This window comes from Poecilia mexicana, unplaced genomic scaffold, assembly GCF_051168715.1.
Source record: "Poecilia mexicana isolate PSO_F unplaced genomic scaffold, ASM5116871v1 scaffold_14, whole genome shotgun sequence".
NCBI lineage: Eukaryota > Metazoa > Chordata > Actinopteri > Cyprinodontiformes > Poeciliidae > Poecilia > Poecilia mexicana.
The window spans coordinates 6716701-6744331 of NW_028263383.1; the positions used below are offsets into that span (position 1 = coordinate 6716701).

The window sequence follows — 27631 nt, forward strand, 5'->3', positions numbered from 1 at the left end:
TACTTATTCAAAATCAGCCCTTAATGGCTGCTGTCCTGTATGCTTGTTCAACACACCTGAACCAGACAAAAGGTTCATTGTCAGGCTCCTGATAATGAACCTTTCATCATTATCTAAAAGTAAATGGACTGAACTTATATAGCACTTTATCCAATCATTTTTGACCACTCAAAGCACTTTACACTAGAATTACATTCACCCATTTGGACTCACACATTTATATACTGATATGCAGCTTGGTAGGCAATTTGGGGTTGAGTGTCTTGCCCAGGGGCACATTGACATGTGACAGGAGGAAGCTGGAATCAAACTAGCAATCTTCTGATTGCAAGACAACTACTCTACCCACAGAGCCACAGTTGCCCCAAGAGACAGATGGTCTCTTGGGGAGACCATCTGTCTCTTATCAGATAAGAGGTCTGATAATGCAAGGACACATCTAAAACATGCAGGAAATTGGCCCAAGTGGAAACAGCAGTAATGATTCAGGAAAGACTATGTTTGCAGAATTTGACAAGCTGTGAAAAAAGTTGTAGGGATGTGAAAACCTTTCCAAAACATTGTGTAATGAAAATCCACTTTCAGTGAATCATGTGAGGCTTTTTTTCTTGGTTGCTTGTTGGGCTGAGGCTTACAGTCCAAATATGTTTTAATAATTGGACAGGAGACATTAGTAGTTAAATTCCATTGGCTTGCCTTTATTTTCTAGCTTGTGTTGGCTCTTGTGCTTGCTTATACGGCTGGTTAAAAAAAAATAAAATAAAAAGATGCTTTCCTTAAAAATATCTGAAGGAAAGATTAGTTAGTAACAAGAATTAATCATCTTTCAACAGACCTATACAATCATTGCATTTTAAAACTACACATTTTTATCTCGAGGCAGCAGTTTAGCATGATGGACATTTTTCTCTTTTTGTCTCTACTCTCACTCCCTCTGACTAGCACAAATTGTTGCCCTATGATGCAATCCTGCCATCCCCGCTAGCCCAAGTTCCCCAGCCAATCAGAGCGCGGCAGTAGGAGGGTAACCAGTCGACTCGTGCTTGTAAACAGCTCTGACAGTAGGAGGGCCTTTTTAAAATCCCAGCCCCACCCTCTGTTGTCATCTCCGTTCAGCCTGTTTCAGTGCGTATGATTTTACATGGAAATAGGAAAAGGAAGGGGAAGAGAGGAGATGAAAGTGAGCAGTAACGTGTGAGTCAGGGCGTACGGTTGTTCCTCAGGGAAACTCTCACGGACCAGCTATGAAACCTTCTACGCGGCTGCTGTCCTCTCTGCTGACAGTAGGTAGTGACTGTCAACTCTTGACTCTCTCTTTTAAGCCTTATGTTCGTGTTGTTTGCATGTGTGACTGTATTGGTGTTTGCACAGGCCGTCAGGGCGCATTTACTGGTGTTGTACAGGTGCATCATAGTGACCAGAAGCAGAAGAAAATATTCGTTGTATTTACAATATCTGCCTCTTCTTCCTTATACTCAGCTGTTAAATTGTAAGGTTAACACCGCACTGCTTTGGTCTATATTTAAATACATAAACCACAAGGAGGAGTACGCATACACTATGAGACTTTTACAGCAGAGGTTTTAGCTCTGAAAGAGAAAATGAGCAGCTTTTGTGTTCTACAAAGTCCACAGTGAAAGGAAGCATTGTGTGCCTGGGTGTTAGCTTTTCATTACAACAAAACAAATGCTGGACACATGCATTGCAATACACACCCATAAACAGTTTAGTTACACAGACACACACAAATACACACATAATCTGATTCTAAATTTTTTGGGGGGGAATTACTGAAGCCTGAGGTCATCCACAACATCGCTGCTGCTTCACAGTGAGCATCATTCAGGGAAATTAAAACACTCATCATTTTTATGGCATCAGCTGACAGCTCCCTGTAAGATGCTTCCTTTCATGAATACATTTTTTTTTAAAACTTCCTGCAGTCCTGGCTCTGTGGGCTTGGCATCTAGCTACCCCGTTGCGTTGGACTGCAGAGGCTAAATTCAAATCTGCACGCCTTCAATCACTTCAGAGTCTGACAGTCGACCAGTCACGGTTGCTTAAGAGCATCAAATCAAAAAACTCTGCCTCACTTTGGAGTTTAACTGTGCATGGATAAGTGCTTGGAGATATCAGCAATTTTCTGAATGCATTTAACATATATCTATGATTGTGCTCACCTCTTCTCTGATGCGGAGCAAGAGCTGTTGGATGTGATTTCTTTGCTCCCTTTGCATCAGTTTTGAAAATGTATTCATTTAATAAGAACTGAATCTGTTTTAAAATGCCTCTTCATGCTTCAGTCAAACATTTCAAGTGAAAGCTTAAATTAAAGTGACATTTTTTTGTTATTTCCTCCCTGTGCCAATAGATTCAAACACATCAAATGAAAATGTATTCAGTCCACATTTTATTTTCCTCAATTTATACATGAGATATCAAACTCCATTTACTCTATTCATTTAGTGCTTTATGTATTGATTGATGGCAGCCTAAATCTTCTTGGAGTTTATTTGAATAAACTCAGCATACCCTTTTCCTTCTGAGTTTTCCCATACTGTTTTCACTACAAAGTTTGTCATTTGATGTCTGAACTTTGACTGTACCCTAACAACTGGTGTATGCTACACCAGTTGTTGCTGCTCTAGCTGTAAGTTTAGGGTTGTCCTGCTGGAGGATGAACCTCCATCCTGGCCTCAAGTCTATTAAAGCCTCTAGCAGCTTTCCTTTAAAGGATTATATGTTTAGCTCCATCAATCAACAACAATCAGAGTAGTTGATTCTGCTGAAGAAAAGCATATGGTTCCTATCTTGCTATGTATGTTGGCTTTGACAAAAATATGTATTTTATGGACCTAAGCTTTAGGGAATTAATCGCCTTTTGTGAAACTTCATGTCCTGTCAAGTCTTTGTTGCATGTATGTTGCTTTTGAACATCCCGATTTAAACATAGCGTTCATGCATTGGAGTTAATGGTGCAGAATTCAGAGTTCTGCTGCATCGGGATGGGGTTTGTTACTTTTGCCATGATGTGGTTGCCTGTTTTACATTTATCTTCTAACCATCTCGGAATGAAGGTTCAGTGCTTTGCGAGTGCCCTTAAGTGTTCATATAATTATTAGCTGGATTAATCATAATGTATGTTGGGGACCTGTAAGGTGATGCATGCAGAGCTGATTGGTATTTGGTAGAATGAGATTTTAATGTTGGGTCATTTCTGAAACATTTGGATAGTGTCTAATTTAGCATGCTTCATTCTGTTTAAAAGGCAAATATGTGCTTTAGATAAGGTGTCTTAGCATGTAAAAGAATGTAACAGCCTAACTAAGCTGTCAATCAAATTGTGTGTGCTGAAGTATCCTACTCCTATTCCTAATGGTTGGCAGTCTTGTTTGTAGCGTACATATTGTCAGTGATTTCTTCATTCTGCATGTCGGGCAGCAATCAGGTCAGGGTCTGGCTAATGAAGTTGAACTCAGCTTTAAAAATTTGACATTAATCAGATTTAATTCATGATGTAAAACAGGGGCAAAGTCTGCTTTTGTACATAAAGCCAGACTGGTTTGGATGACATTGGATGAAAACTGCTTTTTGTATATTCACTCTGTTTTTTTTTTTTTTAAACTCTGTTTAGTTAGTTATGTGAAACATTTAAGTGTGATAAAATAAATAAATAAATAAGAAGAAATTCATAAAGGGCTAAATACTTTTTTCACAGTATATAGTGTGCTTCTTCGTATCTGGTTCATTAAAAATAAACTCTTCCCTTTTAGTTTAAAGCCAAGAGCAGAACAATGCATATTCACATAGATTTAGAGAAACTTAAGATACTTACTGCTAAACATTTTATTTGTTCACACTGTTCTCACATGGTGAAAGTTCTGTGTCATTTTCATGACTAAGAGCAACAGACATGACCTTTAACCCCTTCAAGGGCTGCATGTCATTGGATCTTCTCTGCAAATACTGGAAAGATACAGTTATGCTCTTAATCACCAAGATTGTATGTTTGCGTGTGACAATGAGGCATGAGTACAGATTGGATATCAGGGATTGAGGGCTGCATTATATTCAGGTTCAACAGATGTGCAGAGAAGAACAGAGTGGGGTGGGGGCTCATAAATCGAACTAAACCTTTGAGGATGAACTTAGATGTTCTTTTAACTGTAACAGTTGAAATCTTACCTCATACGTTCAATATGCTTGTTTCAGACACAAACTGCTCTCTGCTTAGTCTTTGAGCAAGGAAACGAGTGCATGCCTGATGCATAAATAATATATATGCTGACCTACTGAGCAAATGTGACCAAACCACATGGATGGAACCAGTTAGCAACACCGAGATGCAAACTAACATGTGCAGGCTAAAGCTCTCAAAGGACACAGCCACAAGAAATGTCCAGAACAAAAATACATCTGACATGGTGTTTAATTGTTTTATTGGATTCTTCTTTTATAGACCAGCTACAAAAATATTTTATCAGCTGCTGGCGGCATACTTTTTAAGTATAAAGGTTGTGCTTGCACAAATGAATATGGAAGTGGGCCATGCGTAGACAGGAGTGGTTTGTGTTGCTAGGCAGAATATCCAGATCTGCAGCTGTATTTCTAGATGAGATTATGTAAAGCTGGTGGCTCTGTTGCTCTGCTGACCCACAAAGATTTAGCAACCATTATATTTCAGTGTCTACGGCATTTAACATATCTTTCAAAGTGGGGATTTCAGAACAATTCAGGGCAAATATTTTCTTTCATTAAGTGTCTGAATCAAACTATGTCCAAAGGGATAGTTCAATGTATAACCGCAGTAATGTGGGAAACATGAATGTCTAAATGAACTTAACCATATTTACAACAGCGCATATTCTTTAAAATTACTATGTAATTTGTGAATATAGTTCAGATCTTTAGTTCTTTTCAGTAAAACCAGGAGTTCACTGGTTAAACAAGAAGCATTTACATCAAACTCCTGAAATTATTATGGATACTTTTGAGGTAATAGATGAGTGACTATGGTTTCACATGGCATATCCATATGTGGTAATGGCACTTCATTTTAAAGAAGCTTTATCAGAAAACATTTATTTTGTGCTAAAGGTGTGTTTTACAATACAGATTAGCTTTGAAAACCTATAAAAAGGCTGATTGTAATTTATTCATGTTTCAAGCTTTCAAAATGTTAGTTTTTCTGGCTTTAATATATTTATATCTGTGCTTTAAGAAGCCCAAAGTACCCAACCCCAAGTGATGCTTTTTATTGCATGTTGCAATAAAAAGCAAAATCTATAAATCGATTAGATCTATACTTCTCCCAGTTTACTTCTCCCAGTTTCACTATATAGGCTCTCATTCTGGTTTTCTGTTGTCCCATAAAAAGATACATTTCCATTGTTTGGGAAATCCTTTTTTTTTTTTTTTTTTTGTTGCCAAAAACGATTATATTTTAGCTCCAGTTACAGGTACCATCATTGTATCTAACAGTTGGCATGTTTTCCCTCACTGTGAGGCAAGTTAGAATGTGGCTGCATTTTTACATGTTGCTATCCCTGTTGGCACTTCTGAGCATGACTCAGTTGTTGAATTATGTCACATGCACCATCTACTCAATTTGGATATTCTGGCCTTAATCACTTCTCTGCAAATTGGAGTAAAATGCAAAACAACTCTGTTTTGCATTTTACATTTTTATCCTGGGGCCACTTATGCATCTCCCTCCTAATCTCTAATTTTTTCTGTGTGTACTTATTCTAACTAGTTGAACCATCATCAGTTTTATCCACATACCAGAATCCCTAATTCATTGGTTATTTTGTGTATTTTTTTAAACTGTGGATACAATTTTTTTTCTTTGGTATTACTGTTTTTTGTTTTGTTTGTTTTTTACATACTCAGTGTACACTCAGACTCCTATCTCGCCTGCTAACTGTTTTTTGGCTTTAACTTATAAATCCCAGCATAACAAAAACACTTCACACCTAATTGGAAAGCAGAGTCTAGAACCTGAGCACCTTGTTTGGTTTTTTTTATATTTTTCTATCCCCGCAGGTTGACTGCTGTCATTCTCTGTGGCTTTAAATGTCCACTGCTATGGCCAAGCGTGAGGCTGGGAGCGCCAGCCCTGTGGTGCGTCAGATAGACAAGCAGTTCCTGGTTTGCAGCATCTGTTTGGATCACTACCACAACCCCAAGGTCCTGCCCTGTCTACACACTTTTTGCGAAAGGTAACCATTGGGATTTGTAAACGTTGCACAACCAAGCCTGAAATGTCAGTCTCTAATAAATGTTGCATTTAAAAGAAAAAAAGAAAGGGGAAGAAAAAAAAAAAGGATGCAACACACTTGTTGAACTCTAACTTCTTCTGTGGTTGTGGTTCCTGCATCATATTCTGTTAACTGTGAAATTCTTGTTAGCACCACATCTAATTCAAATCCCTAAACACAAAACAACAGCTTAACATTGTTGACTCCTCGGAAAGGCCTTCTTTAGAAATGGAGAGTGTCTTTTGTTTTTAAAGACACAATTACAAAAACTCGGTCTAAAATGTCTCCTTAAAATGGAATGCATTCATTTTGTCTCTTCACAATAAAACATCCTTTTAATTTTTACATGAATATCTCTGTTAATGTTGTATCATGTTACATACTTGTTAACTTTCTCCCTGTAGCTGTCTCCAGAATTACATTCCTCCGGAGTCTCTGACACTCTCGTGTCCTGTGTGTCGACAAACATCCATCCTGCCTGAGAAAGGAGTGGGAGCTCTGCAGAACAACTTCTTCATCACTAATCTCATGGAGGTCTGGTCCTACATTACGTTTTATATCACAGAATCTGTCTATACCACAGATGAGGCATTACACAATACATATATACTGCAAAAATGCTAATCGGATACAAGCACACCTGTTGCTTATTGAAAATAAAAGATTAGAACAAATGAATAAAACCTGTATGTATTGCCTGTGTGAGCTTTTTTTTTTTTTTCGAGCTGCATTTAATTGGAAAGACATTGTGAGAGGGAGGGAGGACATTCTTCCAGACTGAGGTCATTCTGAAGACTTAATCTCTGGGAGGTTTTTTTAAGATCACAGCTTTTGAGAGTTTAATTAACAGTGACTGGAAATTTAAAAAGTAAATGTTTATGTCATGGATTAAAAACACTTTAAGGTGATTTAAACTGACTGTAAATACCATTGTGTAATTTCACAACACAATGGATTTAAAAGAAAGGGGTATTCACAGACGTGATTATTAAAAATAACTTATAATGAGGATGGTAATGTGTTGTGTTAGGTCCTGCAGCGTGAGCCAGAGTGTTCTCGGCCCGAGGCCTGCAGTGTGTTGGAGTCGGTCAGCGCTGCGGTAGCAGGGAAGCCTCTTTGCTGCCCAAACCATGAAGGAAAGGTAGGAAATCCTTCTCTGCTCGCTGAAAGATCCTAAATTGTCTTATTTTGTGCTTTAGATAAAATGAAAGCAATGTGAAATATTGACATCTTGCAATGCTTACTGAGAGATTATGATTACGTTTGGCTCCACCTGCAGGTGATGGAGTTCTACTGCGAGTCTTGTGAGACAGCCATGTGTTTGGACTGCACAGAGGGCGAGCACCGGGATCATATGACTGTTCCTCTGCGGGACGTAGTGGAGCAGCACAAAGCTGTGCTCAAAACACAGCTTGATGCCATTCACAGCAGGTCAGAACTTGATCTTTGAGGGGGATTTTAGCTTTGCCCCTTCATGCAGCGATTTAATTTCTTACCGAGTATCATCCTAGAAAGGAAGTTTTAAAATGTAACTTTAAAATTTGAGATATATATTTTTAAGGTCAGCTGAAAATATCTTGATGAAAACCTTTCCTTTGGTTGTCTTGTAGACTTCCTCAGCTGACAGCAGCTGTTGAGCTGGTGAGCGAGATCTCGCGGCAGCTCAATGAAAGAAAAACTGAAGCAGTAGCAGAGATCAACAGTACGTTTGAAGAGCTGGAGCGGGTGCTGCATCACCGCAAGACAGCCCTCATCACAGACTTGGAGAACATCTGCAGCTCCAAGCAAAAGGTCCATTTCATACACTTTCAGACATGCAGTAATTGCTTTTTTTTTTTTTTAAAGTTCTTGCTCTCCGGTTTTGTCAACCCATTTTCCACTTTTTTTTGAATGCAGGTCCTCCATGCCCAGCTTTCCTCTCTTCTCCAGGGGAAGGAACACATCCAGAGCAGCTGCAGCTTCACAGAGCAGGCTCTCAGCCACGGGAATGCAACTGAGGTGGACTCATAAATTATAATTTTCTGGCTACTCATAAGCCAACTAATCAGGAAATCAAATATAGTAGTGGATGTTGCATTTTTTTAAAGGAACAAAATGGTTAATGTTTTGTAAGTGTAGGTGCTACTGGTTCAGAAGCAGATGAGTGAGCGGGTCACAGCTCTGGCCAGACACGACTTTCCAGAGAAGCCACATCAGAACGCACATCTAGACTGTCAGGTACTATCCGCTGTTTGCTATGATTCAAACTCATCAATTTTAATCACCAGCAGCACCAACCGCTTTAACACTTGTGCGTTGATTAAAGCAGCAGTTGTGTCCTCTAGGTGGAGACTGAAGGCCTGCGGCGCTCCATCCAGAACCTGGGCGTTCTCCTCACAACATCAGCCGTGGCACACACGTCTGTCGCCACAGGGGAGGGACTGAGACATGCAGCTACTGGGCAGCACCAAACCATTACTGTGACAACAAAAGACAAAGTACTGACTTTTTTTAAAAAATTTTTTTATTCTGAGGTTTTAGTGCACCGTTATCATTTGGAATGCTACTTTCCTCTCTGAAAGTGTTTTATAGTGCCCTTTTACTATTTTACAGTGAAGTTTTATTATATTTTGTCATATTACAACCACAGATTCACTTGAGATTTTAAATAGCAAACCAACACAAAGCAGTGCTAGACAGAAAAAGGATACATAGGTTTTAGTTTAAGTCTTGTCTGACCAGACATTCTGTTTGCCTTCTGCCACACATGACTTGCAGGATGCAAGACTTATTTTTACATCTGTCAGCAGGAACTTCTTCACCCTCTCCTAATAAGCACCCCACTTAAGCTGAGCTGTGGACCACTGTAGCTCCTAGAGTCTTTGAGTCTTTTTGTTGCTTTTTGATAAATGCTGTCTTTGTCCTGCTGGTCCATTTAGGTGGATAGCCATATCTCAGTAACTTTGCAGTTGTCCCATAGTCTTTCCATTTTCAGTTGATGGATTGACAGTGCTCTTTTAGATGTTCAGATGTTTTAACGACCAAACAGTGCCTTAAGAAGTTCCAAAAATGTATCCATTAGCAGCAGCTGTATTTATATTTCATAAAAGTTTTATACATTCTGGTGCTCTGTCATTTAACTGGATTCTACAGCCAACTAGATTTTGTTTGCGGGTCAGAGTAGACATTGCTTAATGCAAGTGCTAAGCATATTTTCAAACATGTAGCTGTCAAACATTTTGAAAACTACATATCCTTTTCCTTTGCATGAACTCCAATGCGCCTGAATCAAACAATTGACTCATTACTTAGACCTTTGAAGAACTTAAGTCAGCCTTTTTGTTCTGGTGTGGTTAAGCATGGATTAATCTGAACATTGCAGGGCAGTCAAGGAGTTGGAGACTGCTCAAATAGAATTAAGTTTGGGGCAAAATGTGAGTTATTTGGGGTTATGAATGTAAGGCACTCTACCAAATCGAGTTTATTGCCACCAGATATTTTTATTTACACTTTACATATATACTTACACTGAAATTGTCTCTTTACAATGAGTTCCATAGTAATTGTTGTCATTATTTATAGGATGGAGAGTTGGTGAGGACAGGAAATGCTGTTTTAAAGGCTGAGATATTGTCGGCTGACGGTAACAGAGCTGCAGAAGTAGAAATAACGGACAACAAGAATGGAACGTATGAAGTGGGCTACACGTTGCGCTCCGAAGGAGAGTATTCATTCTGCCTGCTGCTGTACGGTCAGGCCATACGTGGCAGCCCATTCCGCCTGCGGGTGGTCAAACCGTCAGACGTGCCCCAGTCTCCGGATGATGTGAAAAGGAGGGTGAAGTCCCCGAGCGGGACAGGAGGCCACGTCCGTCAGAAAGCGGTGCGACGGCCTTCCAGCATGTACAGCACCACCAAGAAAAAGGAGAACCCCATTGAGGATGAGCTCATCTACAGAGTTGGTAAGACAAACTTCTAGGAGATATTTCAAAATGTCTCCTGTTAAGTAGGTTAACAATTTATAAGTTGTTTTTTCTTATTGCGTAACATTTTCTTAGTAAATTCTTGAAACTGGCAGATAAAAATGTTTCCAACAACAAGCAGAATTTTCATACTTTTCTCTGTCAAAGTAGATGCAACACAAAACTGGTTACATGCGCTGTTTACTTCCAAACTAATCTAATATTACCCACAAAAATTTGTCAGTGTGCTGCATTACCTACCTCTCAAATGAGAATTTCAAGTTTTAATTGCATAATAACATAATTCAAAACCGCTAATTGCCTGGTAGACTGGGAAGTACTCAATAATCTTTGCTCAGAATTAGCAAGAACATGCTAGTATGGGCTGTCAAGGATAATAAATCATACACAGTGAGAGTGTTAATAATAAACACAATTACTGAATGCCTAACTCTCCCATTAGGTTCCCGGGGAAGGGAAAAGGGCGAGTTCACAAATCTGCAAGGAATCTCAGCTTCCAGCAATGGTAGAGTGGTGGTGGCTGACAGCAACAACCAGTGCATACAGGTGAGCCAGACACATAGAAGCAACTGTGTAGGACCACTGTGGACTTAGAGACTACAACTTATGCGCTAAACATGAGTTCTGCAAATGGCTGCAGGTATTTTCCAATGATGGGCAGTTTAAAATGCGCTTCGGGGTCAGAGGTCGTTCTCCAGGACAGCTGCAGAGACCGACAGGAGTCACTGTAGACATGAACGGAGACATCGTGGTGGCCGATTATGACAACAGATGGGTCAGCATCTTCTCCTCAGATGGCAAGTTCAAGGTACACGTCATACACTGTCTCTTTGATCTAGGTCTCGGTAATGCCTTGTGAAAAAAAAATCATTAGTACTAATAAGCGCTGTAGCAAATATTTGTCTCTGTGTCCACAAAATGTAATCTCAAAGTGCATTATCTTGGTTGCTAAATGCCTACTTGAGGAATATTTTGAGAGAGCACATAAATTCAAATGGAGAAAGACCTTTGAGGTCCAGTGGGTTCCAAAGCCCACTGGAACCCACTGGACGTATGAAGTTCAGGCCTATGATTAAGGCCTGAAAACAGCCTTAATCATAGAAAAGAGCAAGAGTGGCTATGACGGGGTCAGATGACTGTTTACTTACTCAGAACCAACATGCTGTTGTGCTTCAGGTTACGCCTACTCTTTGTCCTCTCTCTATTGGTGAGAGGATTGACTTTGGCATCAGCAGATATTCTGTCAGCCCAGGAAGGTTCCTCTGAGGAGGCTGTTGGTTCTGAGGTACAATCTGGATGTTTTAGCAATTCCTCTCCTCGAATCAAAAATCAAATTGTAACCAACTGAAGAAAATCAACTTGATAGATGAGATGGATTTTCTCTACCTCAGGTTGATTCTTGCAATTGGATCTGTTCATTGATGGTTCTATGCGCTTGGTTTGGTCAACCCATAAGCCTCCCTTAATCCAACTCTCTTCGTCTCCAAACTAGAGCATTACTGAAAACAGAGGGATGCAGAACAGAACAAAGCCCTGTACAAAATACCCCTACAAATCCAACCAACAGGATTTTAGTTTGTTCAGTAATCCTTTTTGTCTTCTACCACAGAATAAGATTGGTGCAGGCCGTCTCATGGGTCCCAAAGGAGTGGCCATGGATAAAAACGGACACATTATCACTGTGGATAACAAAGCCTGCTGTGTCTTCATCTTTCAGTCCAATGGAAAGCTGGTGACTAAGTTTGGAGGCAGAGGGACGTCTGATAGACAGTTTGCAGGTGAGGAGGGACGCTAAGTCTATACAGAACTTTTTTGAATCCTGATGGAGAGGGTTGCAGACAAGCTGTCACAGAGAGTTTTAGGTTTTCTATAAATTGAAAACAGTTTTCAACCTCATATTTGTTCTATAAAGAGCTTCACGGGATGTTTCTCATTCACCTAGTCACACAAATATCCAATGGTTCCATAAATTAGCGCCATAACACTTCTTTTTGTCTCTGTAAAGAAATGTATTTAATAAATATATTGTGCTACATCTGCCATGAACTGGCAACTTGTCCAGGGCGTACCTTGCTTCTCGCCTGATGACCACTGGGAAGTCATTGTGCTCCTGTATGGGTTATAGTATATGATTAAAAGGGGCAGGGAGTAGGATGAGGTAACATGCAGAATTGACTTTTCTAAGCTCTATATCATGTTATAATGTCATCCCCTCATCACACACATACCTGGAGTGTTGCTTTGGCCCATTTATATACATTTTGAGGAATCCTTGAATCTCCCATGGCAGCCATTCAGGTGTCTCCTGTTGGTGACACTTCCAATTTTTCATCTGTTTACCCAAAACGACCGCAACAATTAGGAAAAACCTGGTAGATCTATGTGTCTGCTGAGCTTATCATGGAAGCTACAGCGCTCCTAAGATCAATTGTAAACGGCATCAGCAGATGGCAAGGAGAAGCATTGTTGGGAGGATGTGCTTGAGGTGTGTCAGAAAAGGTAGAAAGAAGGTTCTTAAAGAAACAGAGGCCAATTTCATGGCATCGGATACAACTATGATGCAAAGTCATTTTTCCAGTTGTTTATTTACCTGTCCCTGTGCCACAAAGCATGGTAAAGTAAATTAATGCTGCCAATATGGTGTATCCATCCCACTATGATGGTTGATGCACATTACATACACCAATTAGTTTATTGGAAACTCTTTGCCACCTTTTAGCGGTCCATGTTGTGCCCAATTTTGCTAAATTGCTCAGTATATATGTGTGTGTGTATTTTTCAATTGTTTACTATAGTTGAAATAAGAATTTAATTAATTTTGCACCTATTTGATGAAAAATAGAAAATATTTCTGTTTTTATGAATAAAAAAATACATCAATGACATTTAAATTATTATACATGACATAAACCATTGATGCCTTCAAATTTTAATCAGTTGACGATTATCTGTAGAATTTTGGCACTTTGGGCATTCCCTACTTTATGGGACAAAGGGTGAATTCAGTGTTTCCTTTTAGTTGTGACCACGCATGGCAAGGCTGAGGATCAAACCAAATCTATTTTAACCGGAAGAAAATTACTCTGTCCAACTCGGTATTTTAATCCACAATTGAGAAGCTAAATAATTACACTATATTTTTTGTTCTTCAGTTAATGGAATATGAGATGTTAAAGTTATTTGTAACTTTAACATCTTGCTGACATTGCTTGGTTTGTAGCAGCAACAGAAGGCGACTCTACAGATTGCCCTTAAGTGTTTTCTTTCTCGCCTGTCTTTATTTCTGATGACGTGCTTGTTCTTTCTTTCTGTTCTTCCTTCTGTTCTTGATTCAGAAAAACTTGGCCCAAACTTTAATAAATCTGGCTCAGTTTTCAGTAAGTACTAAGTGTGGCCTTGCTGCGACCTTAATCCCACGGTGTCCTCTGTCTAACCCAATTCCCTGATCACGTGTCTGACTTCCAGAGAAGACAGATTGTTGATAAAGATGGATGAAGATATACTTGTACAGAGATTGCTTGAAATTCAGCTACAATTTCATGAATAACAGAATCAACATGTTGTCATGTACACTGTGTGTTTTTTGTGTGATTATAAAAAAATAAGTTGCAAAAATACAGTGCTATGAAAAAGTATTTGCTCCATTACAGGTTTTCTTAGTTCTTGCTTTTTGTCATGACTGAATGTGTTTTAATAACGGACAGATATTTTCAAATAATTTTTTTGAAATGTCATTTTTAATTTTTATTTTAAAATACTAATCAAATTAATGTCACGCCATGTGAAAATATAATAGCCAAATTGTTGATTCATTAATTAACTCTCATTTTTATTTATTTATTTTTTTCAATTTCTCTAGTCACACTTAGGTCTGGTTGTTTGTCTGAATTCTAGAATCGACAAATAACTTAAAAATAATCTGTCTGACAACATAAAGTGGAGTAAAATATCTCAGAAAGCAACAGATTTTGCCCTGATCTTAGGCAATTCAAGAACAGATGAAAAGCAAGTGACTGACATCTGTCAGTCTGGAGAGGGTAGCAAAGTGATTTATAAGTCTTTGGTTCTCTAGAAAACCTGAAACAGGAAGAAATGTTTGCCGGTTGACGGGAAGCACACCAATTGCACTTCGGAGGCTTATTCATGGAGTCACAGAATAACCAAAGGAAACATCTATAGTCATCTAACGGTGAAAACCACTGATAACTACAATATCAGAAAACGGTGAACAGAAAGACACATCTTATGTTTGACAGAATATAGCTGTTTGTGAAGTGCCAAATAAAAATACTTGTCTTTGAGTGTGTATCCCTTTAACATCACTCATAAATCTAACACCAACATTTATGAAAACATCAGACTTATTAAAACAAGAGTTGATCAAAATTCAGCAACAGAGACGTAAGACTAATTGCCAGTTATTGTAAGACCTTAATGGTCGCTGTTGGCAACATGATTTATTGATTTTATGAAGTGCTGCTTTTTGAGATCTTTTATCCTTCTTCATGTCAGACTGTTTAAGAGATTTTGTCATTCTACATGTCAGGCAGTAGCAAGCTCATGGTGTGTGTAGTGGAATTGAACTAAAAACATTTAAGACATTAAAACAAAACCAGAAGAAATCTGTAATGGGCTGAATACTTTTTTTTTTTCACAGAACCATCCAGATGTTTTTTAGTGGTCTCTGTTAATCAACAATCCTTCTGTGTTTTATGAAAAACAAATGTTTGATTCTGAAGAACACCGAGACGGATGATCAAAAAACTCAAAAATAAACGCAGCTAACCCACGTTGCAATTTTTTTAAACCATCAGTACAATCACACATCTGTTAGCATGCACTAACAATGCAAAATATGATTCAAACTGGAAAGTCTTGCTCCTTACTACTATTTTAGAAAAGTTTCTAAATTTAGAACAGTACATAAAGTGTTTTACATAAATATGAACAGCAACAATCTGATCAAACATGCTTGACCGGCCTCATAACTGTGACAGGATTTGTGCAAATAAAATGAATATGTTTTTTCCAAAACTTGTATGATTCTGTCTCTCTGTTCAGGTCCACACTTTGTTGCAGTGAACAACAAGAATGAAATTATAGTGACAGATTTTCACAATCACTCTGTTAAGGTAAAAGAAATAGGATTCCTGCAAGTCTTCATATTCAGAGAGTGTATCTGGTGGTATGAATTTATTACTACTTGTTGCAGGTATACAGCGCAGATGGGGAGTTTCTATTTAAATTTGGCTCTCATGGAGAAGGCAATGGCCAGTTCAACGCGCCCACTGGTGTGGCTGTAGATGCTAATGGAAACATCATTGTAGCCGACTGGGGTAACAGCAGAATACAGGTAATGTTCATTTTTCTTTTCATCATCATTAATATGTAGCTATCATAATGATAACCTTAAATTCCAACTCTTTGATATAATACCACACCTTAAAAAATATATTTATACTCTGCGAGCTTTATATATATATATATATATATATATATATATATATATATATATATATATATATATATATATATATATATATATATATATATATATATATATATATATATATATATATATATACATATAATGTGTGTGTGTGTATATTTCAATTGTTCACTATAGTTGAAATAAGAATTTAATTAATTTTGCACCCATTTGATGAAAAATAGAAAATATTTCTGTTTTTATGAATAAAAAAATACATCAATGACATTTAAATTATTATACATGAAATAAACTATTGATGCCTTCAAATTTTAATCAGTTGACGATTATCTGTAGAATTTTGGCACTTTGGGCATTCCCTACTTTATGGGACAAAGGGTGAATTCAGTGTTTCCTTTTAGTTGTGACCACGCATGGCAAGGCTGAGGCTTTTTGTCATACTTAAATGTTTAAGATAATGAAAGAATGAATTGAAAGATAACCCAAGTAAAAGCTATCACAACCATTCATGACATTTGTAGTTTCTTCTCAACTGAGATCTTGATTACATCTTGGTCACTTCCCAAATCTCATGACCACAGATCAGAGTAGAAAAGTATGTAGACTGGTAAATTGAACATTGAGCTTTTTGGCTCCATCTTCACCATGTCAGATTGGGTCAGCACTCGAATCTCTGCAGACACACCAATCCGCCTAAAAATGTCCCATTTTCCCCTCACAAGACCCTGAGACACTTAAACTCCTCGTTTTGGGGCAGGACCTTGTCCTTGACCCAGAGAAGGCATTCTACCATGATCTCGTATTTGAAGGTACCAATCTTCAGCCCAGCTGCTTTATACTCAGCTGTGAACTGCTGCTGTGATATTCAAATTAGTTTCACAATCTGAAACAAAGATAAAAAAAAAAACAGAAGAAATGTGTAAAAAGAAAAAAAAAACATTTCCTGAAATGGTTTTTCAGAGCACTTTTTAATGGTTATTCCATTATTGTCAAAAAATTAAAAGGAAATCTTTTGTTTCTAGGTTTTTGATAGCACAGGGTCCTTCCTGTCCTACATTAACACCTCAGCAGACCCGCTCTATGGGCCCCAGGGCCTCGCTCTCACCTCAGATGGACATGTGGCAGTTGCCGACTCCGGGAATCACTGCTTCAAAGTTTACAGATATCTGCAGTAGGTAAAGGAAAGGCATCAACCAAACCTGCTTGAATAAATTAATATTTCACATTACTAGCTGTCATTAAGTTGCAATGTTCCTGCAGCCTGTTTGGGCAGGTTGATTCCTTGTTCATTTCTTTTCAGTGAAGGGTAAAGAAATTGCAAAAATATTAATATTAGAAGAAGAGAAATAAGTTTGATTTTTGCCAGTATATCCACCTGGACTCATCCTGCCAGATGTGGCATTTTGTGATAAACCTAATTTCTGGATTAGATTCATGACTTTTCCAGCAACCAGCAAGACAAACAAGCATGTACTATTTCCAACCATATTTTCAGAGGAAGGTAGACCTATAGTTCAGTACAGTTTGTAGTGAAGTTCTTTAAAAATGTTACAAGCAGTCAAAACCTTACCTGCTGTAGTAAACTTTCATGTGTTCTTCTTTTTGTTTTAGTCCCAGAGGCTGAGGCTAACATCCAGTCTAAAAGGTCCAAAACCAACAACTCCATGGAGACAGTCTCGAATGAGTTGAAGTTGATGCTAATGCTTATTTATGAATATTTAGAGAATAGGGTGAATATCATTGCAATGCAATGATCTAAAACTTTATAAAGCAGTGTTTGTATAAATCAGTGTGTTTTGGTTTCAGCCTCTGTAAACAACAAATCAACAAAATGAAGAACACGAGCGTTTTCTGCTGCAGGGAAGATATTTATTGCTCGAAACTTTTTAACAGAACATCATTTCAAAATCCCAAGAGGTGCCATTTTGTCACTGTGCACCAAAAATCCTGCTGATCCTGCCTTCCTTTTTTTTTTTTATCTGTATACAAAACAGAACATTTTGGAATGTGTAGTTGCAGGTCAATTCGTCACTCTGTACTTTTTCATCCTGCAAGACCCACCAGTCATTAGTTGACCTTTCTGCAAGGTATAGTTTATTCAATGAAGGATAACATCCAAACCAGTTCCACTTCTACAGGAAATTTCTTTTTATGGTCTTGCTGTTGTAATAACCAAAATAGATTTCTAAAAATTGACCCCATGGCTTTTTGCACTTTTGTCTGTTAATATCAAGAATTTACTGTAATTGTAAATATGCATATGTAGGTGTACATATGGATTTATTGTCCATGTTATATTGCTACAGTATATATCCTACATATTCCAGCATTTAAATGAAACTGAGATCATGCCAAGCAGTAGCCACCCGAATGACTGAAATATTAGAACCAAGTTGTAAACATTTGCTGTATTTTATTTTTCCAGATTATTTAAATTATTTTTGATTTTCTTTTCTTTATGATTTGTTGTACAAATTATTTTTCTAACTGTCGCGTTGGACACTTTACTCTCCGCCAAACATTGTGTTATAAGTTGTAGCATCTGAAATCTGATTTCTCCTCCGACTTCCTCGAAGAGCTTACATTGTTTAACGTTGATGTTACCCTCTGCCAAAATGTGTTGTTGTAATTTGCTTTTTAACATTGCACAAAGTACAAATATTATAAGAGTTCTATCATTTTACATGGATAATATATGCCTGTATGTACAGTTCATTTATCATGATCAAAGGTGTATTGTACATTACAGTCATTTTATTATTGTTACTGATAACCAGCACTTTTATCATGGACGGTTTAGAGTATTTGTTTTTATGTGTGGCTCCAAAAGGAGCCTATTTTTTATGTGTGTTTATTAAAAACTGTTTAACTGTCTTTATTCTTGTGTTTTTCATTTGTTGGAAAACTGTGTACTGACAAATTATTTTTCTCCGTAAATCACACACCGTTATTATTTTTAATTTTCCATGTCTTTAATTGTCACTAACTAGTTTGTGTGAAATAACTAAAGCACATTTAAATAAAACGCTACATCTACCAAATATGTGTACGGCTGTATGCTAGAGGAGATCAGACAGAAGGCAATTACAAGATGTATGTAATCCTGGAAAATTGTTGCAAAAATAAACCAGAACAGTGAGAAATGCTGTGTAAACTGTGTTTTATTTCAACAGACTTCTGTTATTTCACAAATGTGCCTTGAATGATTCCTCTAGTTAATAAATTACAATTATGATGACTGCTTTTGTTAGATTAAGCATAGTCCAGAAGAAAATTTAGTTTGACACTGGTTGAAAGTAAGCTGCAAATGATCAACTGCTGTATTTTCAAATTAGCAATCTGCTTCATTTGAAAAGTGGTTTATATCGGAATCAATGTATGTCTTCTAAATACTTCATTCAGCAATAAGGGGTTTGTAAACCTGAAGATCAAAATGAAAAGGGCTCTATGGCAAAGACACATCATACCTAAATGGGACCTTCTTGAACAAATATTTTAGTGACAAAACAGTGTTTACAGTAATGTTTCTTTGTTAGATTTAGTCATTTGTACTGCATTAAGCCCACATCTCAATAGAGAAACAGCAAAGTCGCCTCTGAGTCACTACCTGGCCAGGAGGAGATGAAGCAGTTTTCTCACCTCCTCCTTAAATGTTCTGCATTAGTAACTCGGCAGCACCAGATTGGTCTGTTGTGGTTAAGAAAAAAGAAAACAAAATGGACACCAGACACTTACCCACTTACGCATCAGAGGGCTAAGAATAGTATTTTAAAGGTAGTTAAAAAGTCTCAACTTCAGCTTAAAAGAGAAAATGTGAAACTATAACTAATTAGAACATAATCCTACACACAGCTACAAGTGAGAACAGGCATATTTCCAAGTCCATTTAAAAAGACTTAATTTTTGGAACATAATGAGATGATATACCAAAACTGCAATTATAATGATGGCATATGAGGATGAAGTGGACTGTTTCTGTAAGAAAATCAATAAATTATAGAATTTTTTTTGTTTTTGTTTTATTGAGATGAAATAGAATGAATATTCATACAGAGAGCAAGAGCCTTAGCAAGATTCTGGAGTCAAAACTTTGTGACACAACTGAAAATAATCCTAAAATGGATAAGCAAATTAAGTCAACGAAACTGCATGAATAAACCCATAGAGGTATAGTCATGGATAAAACACAGCGAGAGAGAAAAGGAGATGCAACAGAAAGCTCCCATAATCAAAGAGCAGTGTCTTCAAGTTCAACTTGTCTAATAAAAAATAAAAATAATGAAAAAAATAAAATAAAAAATGTGAAAAATTGCCATCTTTGTGGCCATTCAAAACCACAAGTCCAAGAAAAAAAAGTAATAAAAAAAAGTAACAACAGACAGAAATACATAACAGTACAAGTTTCAACTTTTAAGGAACCAAAACTAAAAAAAAAATTTAAAAAAATCATAAAATACATGGATTTTAAATACAGGTATCAATCATATGTAACAGCAGTAATCAATTTAACAGAAAACATAAAAGAAAGAAGACAACGCTAACATTCAGCACTCCATAACTATTTCAGTCAAATCCAAGTTCTTGCTTTATTTTTTATTAATGGAATGTATAAAGCTAAATATTTACCCACTAAGTGGCTAAATATATGAAAATACAGCTTAATTAGGAGCTGCTATGTTCAAAGGAATGCATCACTTTGACTTGTAGCTTGTCATTCGCTCAGCTGTATAAAACATTTCTTATTTGTTAAGGTATCTCCTCATGGCTACCTGTGTTCAGCACTGTAAAGTTGTGCTGCAAAAAGGGACTTGGAAGTAAACAGTAGGTCTGGCAACAGTTTGAAGCTGTATAACATAAACTAAGGAAATGCACATGTAGCTTAAAACGTTTTTGATAAAACCATTCCATAAAACCAGTCTAACCCGCTTGATCTAGAAACATGAATTTCAAGTTAATTCCCCAGGCAAGCTGGCCAAACTGAGAACAGAAAGCAAAAGCAAATGTAACAAAGTTTGGCAGAGCAGGTGTGAATAGAGCATAAATTAGGATGCTTTAATCACCAGGAACACCTGAGGCATCTGCAATCCCACAAACACAGTGATATATGTAAACAGCAAAGCACCTCTCCAAATCCACCACCGTAGTAACCAGGGGTGTGAGCCTACAGTTTGTGTCTAAGTTGGGGGCAGGGGGGAGAATCCAAGTTGAGAATGTTCACCCGGGAAGCAACATCACATCATCACTACTCCATGTCTAAAGAAGATGTCTTTCCAACAGGCTAACCTGAAAGCACGAGCTGGACTCTTAACACCTACTCATCACACCTCTGTTAATAGTAATGGCATATCTGCAGCCTGCTCCCTACGTCATTCTTCCCTGGGCTGAAAAAGGGATAGACAGGCTCCTCGAAGCAGGTGTCGAACATGTAGAGTCTCTTCATTGTAACAGCATCATAGAAACTAAGGCGGCCATTGTCATAGTCCAGGTACACTCCGACACGCGGGGAGTTCCAGTAGTCAGCGAGGGGAATGCGGCCATCTTCCACGTTGGCGTAGAGTCGGTCCTGCAGACAGAGGCTCCAGTATCCTGCGGATGGAGTGAGACTGACAAAGCCCTTTCTGTTGCTGCACTCAGTCGTCACCCCCAGGTACCACACTCCTTTGTCCCTCACATCCACCTCCCAGTAGTGCTGGCCGCTGGCGTACTGGGCTGTGGCGAGGACTCCGCAGAACCGGTTGAAGCGGCCTGGAAGATCCAGCTCCTGGCTGCGAACCCGTCCCTCCTCCACTTTGGTGTCAAAGTCTGAGATAAGGAGGTTCGCGTGAGCGGTGTCAGGGTCTAAGGTCAGGTTCTGAGGCACTATGCAGGGAGAAATACGGAAAGTTTAGTTCACCTTACTTTAATCATGATGAATTACTATTGTGGCACTATTTCTGCTGCCTACACCTACTGGTGTGCAGAACGTGCATCATCTTCTTCCACATGATGAGTTGGAAAGGCCCTGAGAAGTCTGTAAATTCAGTCGTACAACTGACCGGCTCAAGGGATGTGAAAGACTTGCGATGTATTGCTCTGGAGAGGAAACAAATACGTTAACCTTTTATACTCTTTTTTTTTTATTTTTTATTTTATTTAATGATGGTCTTCAGTTGTAGGTTACTTACTCATTAAATGTTCCAGAAAGGCTCTGTTGGAGTAAAATTAGATGTTACCTTAATTGTTATGCTGGATGTTATTAATAATTTACTGCACGTTAACCAAAGTAACAGTATTCATTAAAGGTTTTGGTTCAACTGGTGCAACTGTCTACAAGACCATTTTTATCTGATTTTTAATGTCTTTTCAGCACACTGCGATGATGCCTTCATGTTCAACTCACCTCAAAGTTAGTCTTCCCACCAATGTGATTATGAATATCTGCTATGAGTTTGTCCACATCTGCTGCTTCACTCTCAACAAACTCCAGGTTGTCGTCAATGACGGCCAGAGAGGCTGCTTCCTCAGCATCCAAGCTCTCCAGAAGAGAATCTCTCTCATCCAACAAGAACTGGACCAAGGCGCCTACATCTGCTTCAATCTTCTCCTTGAGTCGTTGCTTCTTCAGCTAGAAGACAGAGAAGTTTTAATATTTATGGTAAAATAATGGATATAGGATCAATTTGAAGAAATCAGACACCGTACATGACTGAGTTTCTTACATTTGGACACATGGCTGTTCAACTTAATTTTTTACAACTGATACATTCAAGCAATAAATCAATGCGATGCTAGACATAAAACAAATACAGCATTCAGGAAAAAGACACTCATGCTAACCGACTTATGGACCTGGAAGTGTCAGAGTTTGTGAATGCTGTGCTGCAGAAGGACCTGGCTCACCATCATAAAACCCACCATGAGTTCTATTGTTCCTCAGAGGGCGCTTGAGTAAAATGTGAAACTATCTGTTAAAAAAAATAAAGCTAAGGCAGAACTAGAATGGCTAACCTGGCAATCACCCAAACATACCAGTAAATGAAAGGAGTAGCTGAAAGTTATGAAATAAAGTGTGTCACTAGCTTTTTATTAAATTTGAACTGAGGGACTCAAGTAGAGTTAAAGACAAGATCTTCATCTTACAGACATGCTGCAGGATGACTTAAAAATAATAAAAATGACGTTGATGGTGGCAACCTACTGGATTGTAGCCACAGCTGCCTTGGGGCAATCTGAGAACGGCTATAAATGCAAAAAACCTCTCACAAAAAAAAAAAAAAAAAAAATCACCTGAAAGTGAGGTTTGGGGCTGTTGTAGAATTTTTATTAAGGAACGAGAATCTGTTTCAATAAGTAGAGAAAGATTAATCTTTGTCTTCAAGTTTCTTTATTCGAAGGCAAAAGCGTTAGAAGACCCGTCTCACTGAGCGCAGTCAGGAGAAGAGCCCTGAACGACACACATTTCCTTGGTGGGACTATATAGCCAAGGAAAAGACCCACCCACAGACTGGTCTCATCTCTATTGCCAGATGGACAACAGAGACAATCCTGACCCCCACCTCATAAACTATCCCTCACCTCTTGGAGGGGATAATTTTTATGGCAGGGAAGAGAGCAGATAAGGATTTCAGGAGAAACTTCTAATTCTTCTTTGTCAGTTACTAATGGGTGCAGGATCAAACAAGGGTACAAACTACATTCCACACATGTCAGTCCTTTAAGACAATAGCCAGATCAAGGATTTTACCCAAGATGTCTTCAGGTCTCTTATACTATCACAGCTGTGGAAACATCTAAACATTATCTGGAAACTTTTTTAATGGAAAAACACATCTTGCCGAAATCACAAAACACAGCAGATATAATCAGTAAATAAATGGTAAAAAGTATCATCAGTTAAAACCGAAACTTTCTATTACAGGGCAAAATGTCCTTGTTACAAGGGACTGGTAGTTATTTAAAGCATCTGGGGTAAGACTACCTGTTTGACAGTGGGATGTCCTAATTTTTCCCTCGGACAACATACTTGTTCTCTGCAGAGACCAGTGGTGTCATATGTAATATGGCTGTAATTCTGACAAAAATCTTAGACATCAATATGGGAGAATTTATGTTGAAATAACTGAATACTAAATGGAGATCAAGTTGTCTATATGTCTGTATTCTTACTACAAACAAACATTTTACCCAGTACAGAGCTTAATTTAGTTCACTGTTATACAAAAATTACAAAATATTAAGATTAAAGCAATACTTAACACAATGCAAGACGTTTTTTTCCAACAACCAACGGAAATAAATTGAACTTTACATACCCGAATGTCATTTTTAGTCCTTTCATCTGTTGTCTTAATTTTGGCATACTGTGACTTCTGCCAGTTGAGCTCCATAAGCCTCACTTTCAACTCCATCTAAAATAAATGAGCATCATAATGTATGTAGACAAAAAAAAAAAACAGAACATAATAAACAAGTGAAAAAAAAATGTCAATGTTACAAGTAGGATGTATAGTAAATCCTCTAAATTTACCATTTAGATTTGCAGTTTTAGAGACTGATCTTACCTTCATATCATTCACAACTTCTGGCACTGGAGCCACCTGATGGTGTCTGAAAAACATAGCCTATGTTCACTACTCCAGTTATTTACAACTTGGTATGGAGCTTTCTTAATAAAAACACAGATCTTGGTGTTATTGTCCCCAACTCACAAGATGGCACACAAAGGCTAGCCTGCTCTGCATGTCATTTGAGTCAAACAAACATTGCTATTGTCATTTTCTGTTTTAAAATTTCCAAATGCACTTACAAAATGACACACTTTACTGATTTGCCAAATTAAATAAAGAAAAATTATGTAGCATTTGAAAAGTATCTTTTTTGTTAAGCAAATTTCAAAAATTAGTGCAGTCGCATTGCTTTTCTCCTCTTTGTTAAAGCTTAAAGTACAGTTGTAGTTTACTCTAATCTGTAAAACTTTGTTTTGGCCTTATGTCACAAACAAGGAATGTGGTATGACAATAAAAAAGTCTTTGAATAATTGAATCAACTGACATTTTTCATTCACCACTGAGCTTACTTTGCACAGATGTTTTCATATGAGAAAGGGGTTTCAATACAGTTTCTCTTCACGATATTTCGATTTGTCCTGTTTTCATGTAGTTTTTATTATATTTTAAAGCACAACACAAAAACACTTTTTATTAAAAGATACTTCTTAAAAGATAAGAAGACACTGACCAGGTGGCTGAAAATCTGACAAAATGTGAAACAATCTAAGAGGCACAATATCAAAGTTTATAAAGGGGAATATTCAGAAAGTAATATGATAATATTTAGAATGCTAATAATTTCCATCTGCTCGTGAAAATGATCTTAATGGATGAGAACAATGCAAAACACAATAAATAACAAAATAACTGCGTTTCACCTCGAATACATCAATTCTATAGTAAGATATGATGGCAGCAGTCGCATTCTGTGGAAAGGCTCTTCTTCAACCAGGACAGAGAAGCCAATGAGTCAATATAAGATGGATAGAGCTAAATTTATGGCAATCCTCCAAGAAAACCGGCTATGGGCTGCAAAACACTTGAACCGGGGGCAAAGGTTATCACAGATCAATGTGACAGAATGGCCCAGTCAAAGTCCATATCTAAACGCAATTAAAAAGCCTCGTGAATAATTCGAGATCTTGACTGAGACCCGATCACAGTACCTCAGAATAAGGAATAAAGAGAAAAGATTGCGTTTACCTCAGTTTAATCTACATTTTAAGGCAGTTATTGGAACAATGCAATCAATCAATATGTTCAGTTACAAACAGAGAGTCACCCACCTGTCTGCAGCGCCAGGCCTCTGCTTAGTTCACTTTAAGGTTCAGACCGATACAGGCACAGAGACCAAGGCGCAACTGGTTTTTATCTACTTCTAAACTACTCCCTATAAGGAGTTTATGTCTATGTGCCCTTCTTATCTACGTGTGGCTCCAAAGCCTTTGTGGTGTGTAAGCTGCAACACTGTTCATGCAGAGCTAAGCAGTGCAATGAAGCATGAAAGGTCATTTAATCTACATAGGATGCAATCCAAGTTATGCAGAAAACAATACATGATCAAATCTCCAAAAAGCTTCTAAGTACTAGAAGCCTTACGCAATTTTAAATCATACCATAACAACAATTAAATTATGAAATGACAACAACTTATACACATGTATTGGTTTATTACGTGTTAGTGGAAAACACTTAAGTCTGTAAAAAAAAAAGTTGATTGTGGTATAGTCTAAGAGTTTCACATTATTAGCCCATTTCAGCACATAGTATGTTGAAGAAATAAACAGCTGAAGTGTTTCAAGTTTTCTAAAGGAAGGCCACAACCAACCTGTGAGCTCTTGATTCCCTGCAGACAACACAAATGGGCCTCTTATCAGTTTGGCAGTAGAGTTTGAGCTCTTCACCATGTTGTTGACACTTTCCATCCGGTTTCATAGACTTGGAAGGAGCAGAAGGAGAACCCAGATGCTCCAGGTCGTCCAGTTTTGAAACTAGATTCTGCACCAAGTAGTTTTTGGTGAAGCTCCTCTTGTTGAATACCTGAGAAAACAGAAATCAACAGATACATTGTTAGGTAACTAAACTTCCGTTAGCTAAAACGAGATGTCATAGCAACTGTATCCAAAGACAGTGCCGAGTAGAGCTAATCGATGCGACTTCACATTTCTAAAGTAAACCTGCTGTTTGGTTAAACCTTTTACGTTATTTTTATTAACAAAACAAAAACAATTGTTCAAGTCCTCTTTAAGCTTAAGGTTTTCCTGAAAAATAACTTTGGTAAAAATGATGAAACTGTTCGTTATTAATTTCCTGCGTAAAAAACAATCTTCAATGTCTGTAAAAAACAAACAAACAAACAAACAAAAAGACAGGGGGAAAAAAGCAGTTAGCGTGTATCAACTTACAGTCCGGCACTGAGGACACTGATACCCGTAGTCTCCGCCATTTTCATCCCAGTGCATGCAGATACAAAAGCGACAGAAATTATGACCGCACTTCAGTATGACTGGGTCTTTGAAAAAGTCCAAACAAATAGCGCATGTGAGCTCTTTCTTCAGGTCGTCTCCAGCTGCTCCAGCGGTCGCCATGTTTACGAGCCAACAGCGGCAGTTTATCAACACACCGCTGCTCCTACAGGAAGTGAGGGGAAGGGGAGGAAAGGAGGTGAGCGGGGACTTTGTGTTGCGTCATTCTCCGTTCTAACCAATCAGACTTTACGCTTTCTGGCCGCTTTCACCGAATATAAAACACATTTTAAATCAATCTTTTATATTTCTTCCGTCGATTAACTTATAGTTTTGGCATGTAAAAAATGTCTCCCATAAATGTTTAATACTGCTCACTTATGTCCGCTAGCTTTCCACTCAATATATAATTATAACAAAGGCTTGTTTGTATTTTAAAAATAAATAATCTCTCGCATGTTGTTTTAGAAACAACCTTTAATTCGAAAACATTTCTTCCTGGAAGGAGAAGGAAAATAAATTCCAAGTAAGAAATACATTGGATCTCAAAAGTATGCCCAAGCCAAACACTCAGTCTTTCGTGGTTAAAAGAAATCGGACTATTTCTACTTCTTTTAACCAGACTGTTTCTTAAAAAAAAAAACTTTAATATGAGATTTATCCCGTATTTCACTGAAAAAACAAGCATCTTTTTGATATAAAATAAAATAAAAAGCAGCAATAACTTTGTTACATGAATGTACACACTTTCAGACCTAAATCTATTTTTCATGCACTTTTTGACTGTGGACACGTTTAACAACTGGTCTTCTTGGGTAGGTCTACACACAAAACCTTTTGCAGTAAACCTTAGCTGTTCTGTCATGATTTTCTTAAAAAAAAAAAAAAGAAAACAGAAAAAAAAAGTGAATTCCCATAATGCCCTAGTTTGCAGAGGTTACACAATGAAACCTAATTTTACAAATGTG

At 37.7% G+C, this 27631-nt stretch overlaps 2 protein-coding genes across 2 annotated transcripts; one reads left to right on the plus strand and one right to left on the minus strand.

Moving 5' to 3' along the window:
* Nucleotides 1–462: 462 nt before the first annotated feature.
* Nucleotides 463–18813, plus strand: trim3b (tripartite motif containing 3b). Its single transcript, XM_088012701.1, has 16 exons — nt 463–1283; nt 6046–6221; nt 6665–6794; nt 7291–7401; nt 7540–7691; nt 7871–8051; nt 8157–8258; nt 8379–8477; nt 8585–8737; nt 9822–10200; nt 10664–10767; nt 10862–11029; nt 11831–11999; nt 15283–15353; nt 15434–15574; nt 16693–18813. The coding sequence occupies exons 2-16, from the start codon at nt 6076–6078 to the stop codon at nt 16843–16845; spliced, it is 2259 nt and encodes a 752-aa protein (XP_087868827.1). The 5' UTR covers nt 463–1283; nt 6046–6075; the 3' UTR covers nt 16846–18813.
* Nucleotides 18814–19539: 726 nt separating this feature from the next.
* On the minus strand, nt 19540–27139 carry trim47 (tripartite motif containing 47). The gene is made up of 8 exons (XM_014983899.2): nt 26604–27139; nt 26027–26238; nt 24211–24256; nt 23962–24057; nt 22050–22274; nt 21835–21857; nt 21621–21742; nt 19540–21529 (listed from the first exon to the last, which is right to left on the minus strand). The coding sequence occupies exons 1-8, from the start codon at nt 26784–26786 to the stop codon at nt 21000–21002; spliced, it is 1437 nt and encodes a 478-aa protein (XP_014839385.1). The 5' UTR covers nt 26787–27139; the 3' UTR covers nt 19540–20999.
* Between the last annotated feature and the right edge of the window lie 492 nt (nt 27140–27631).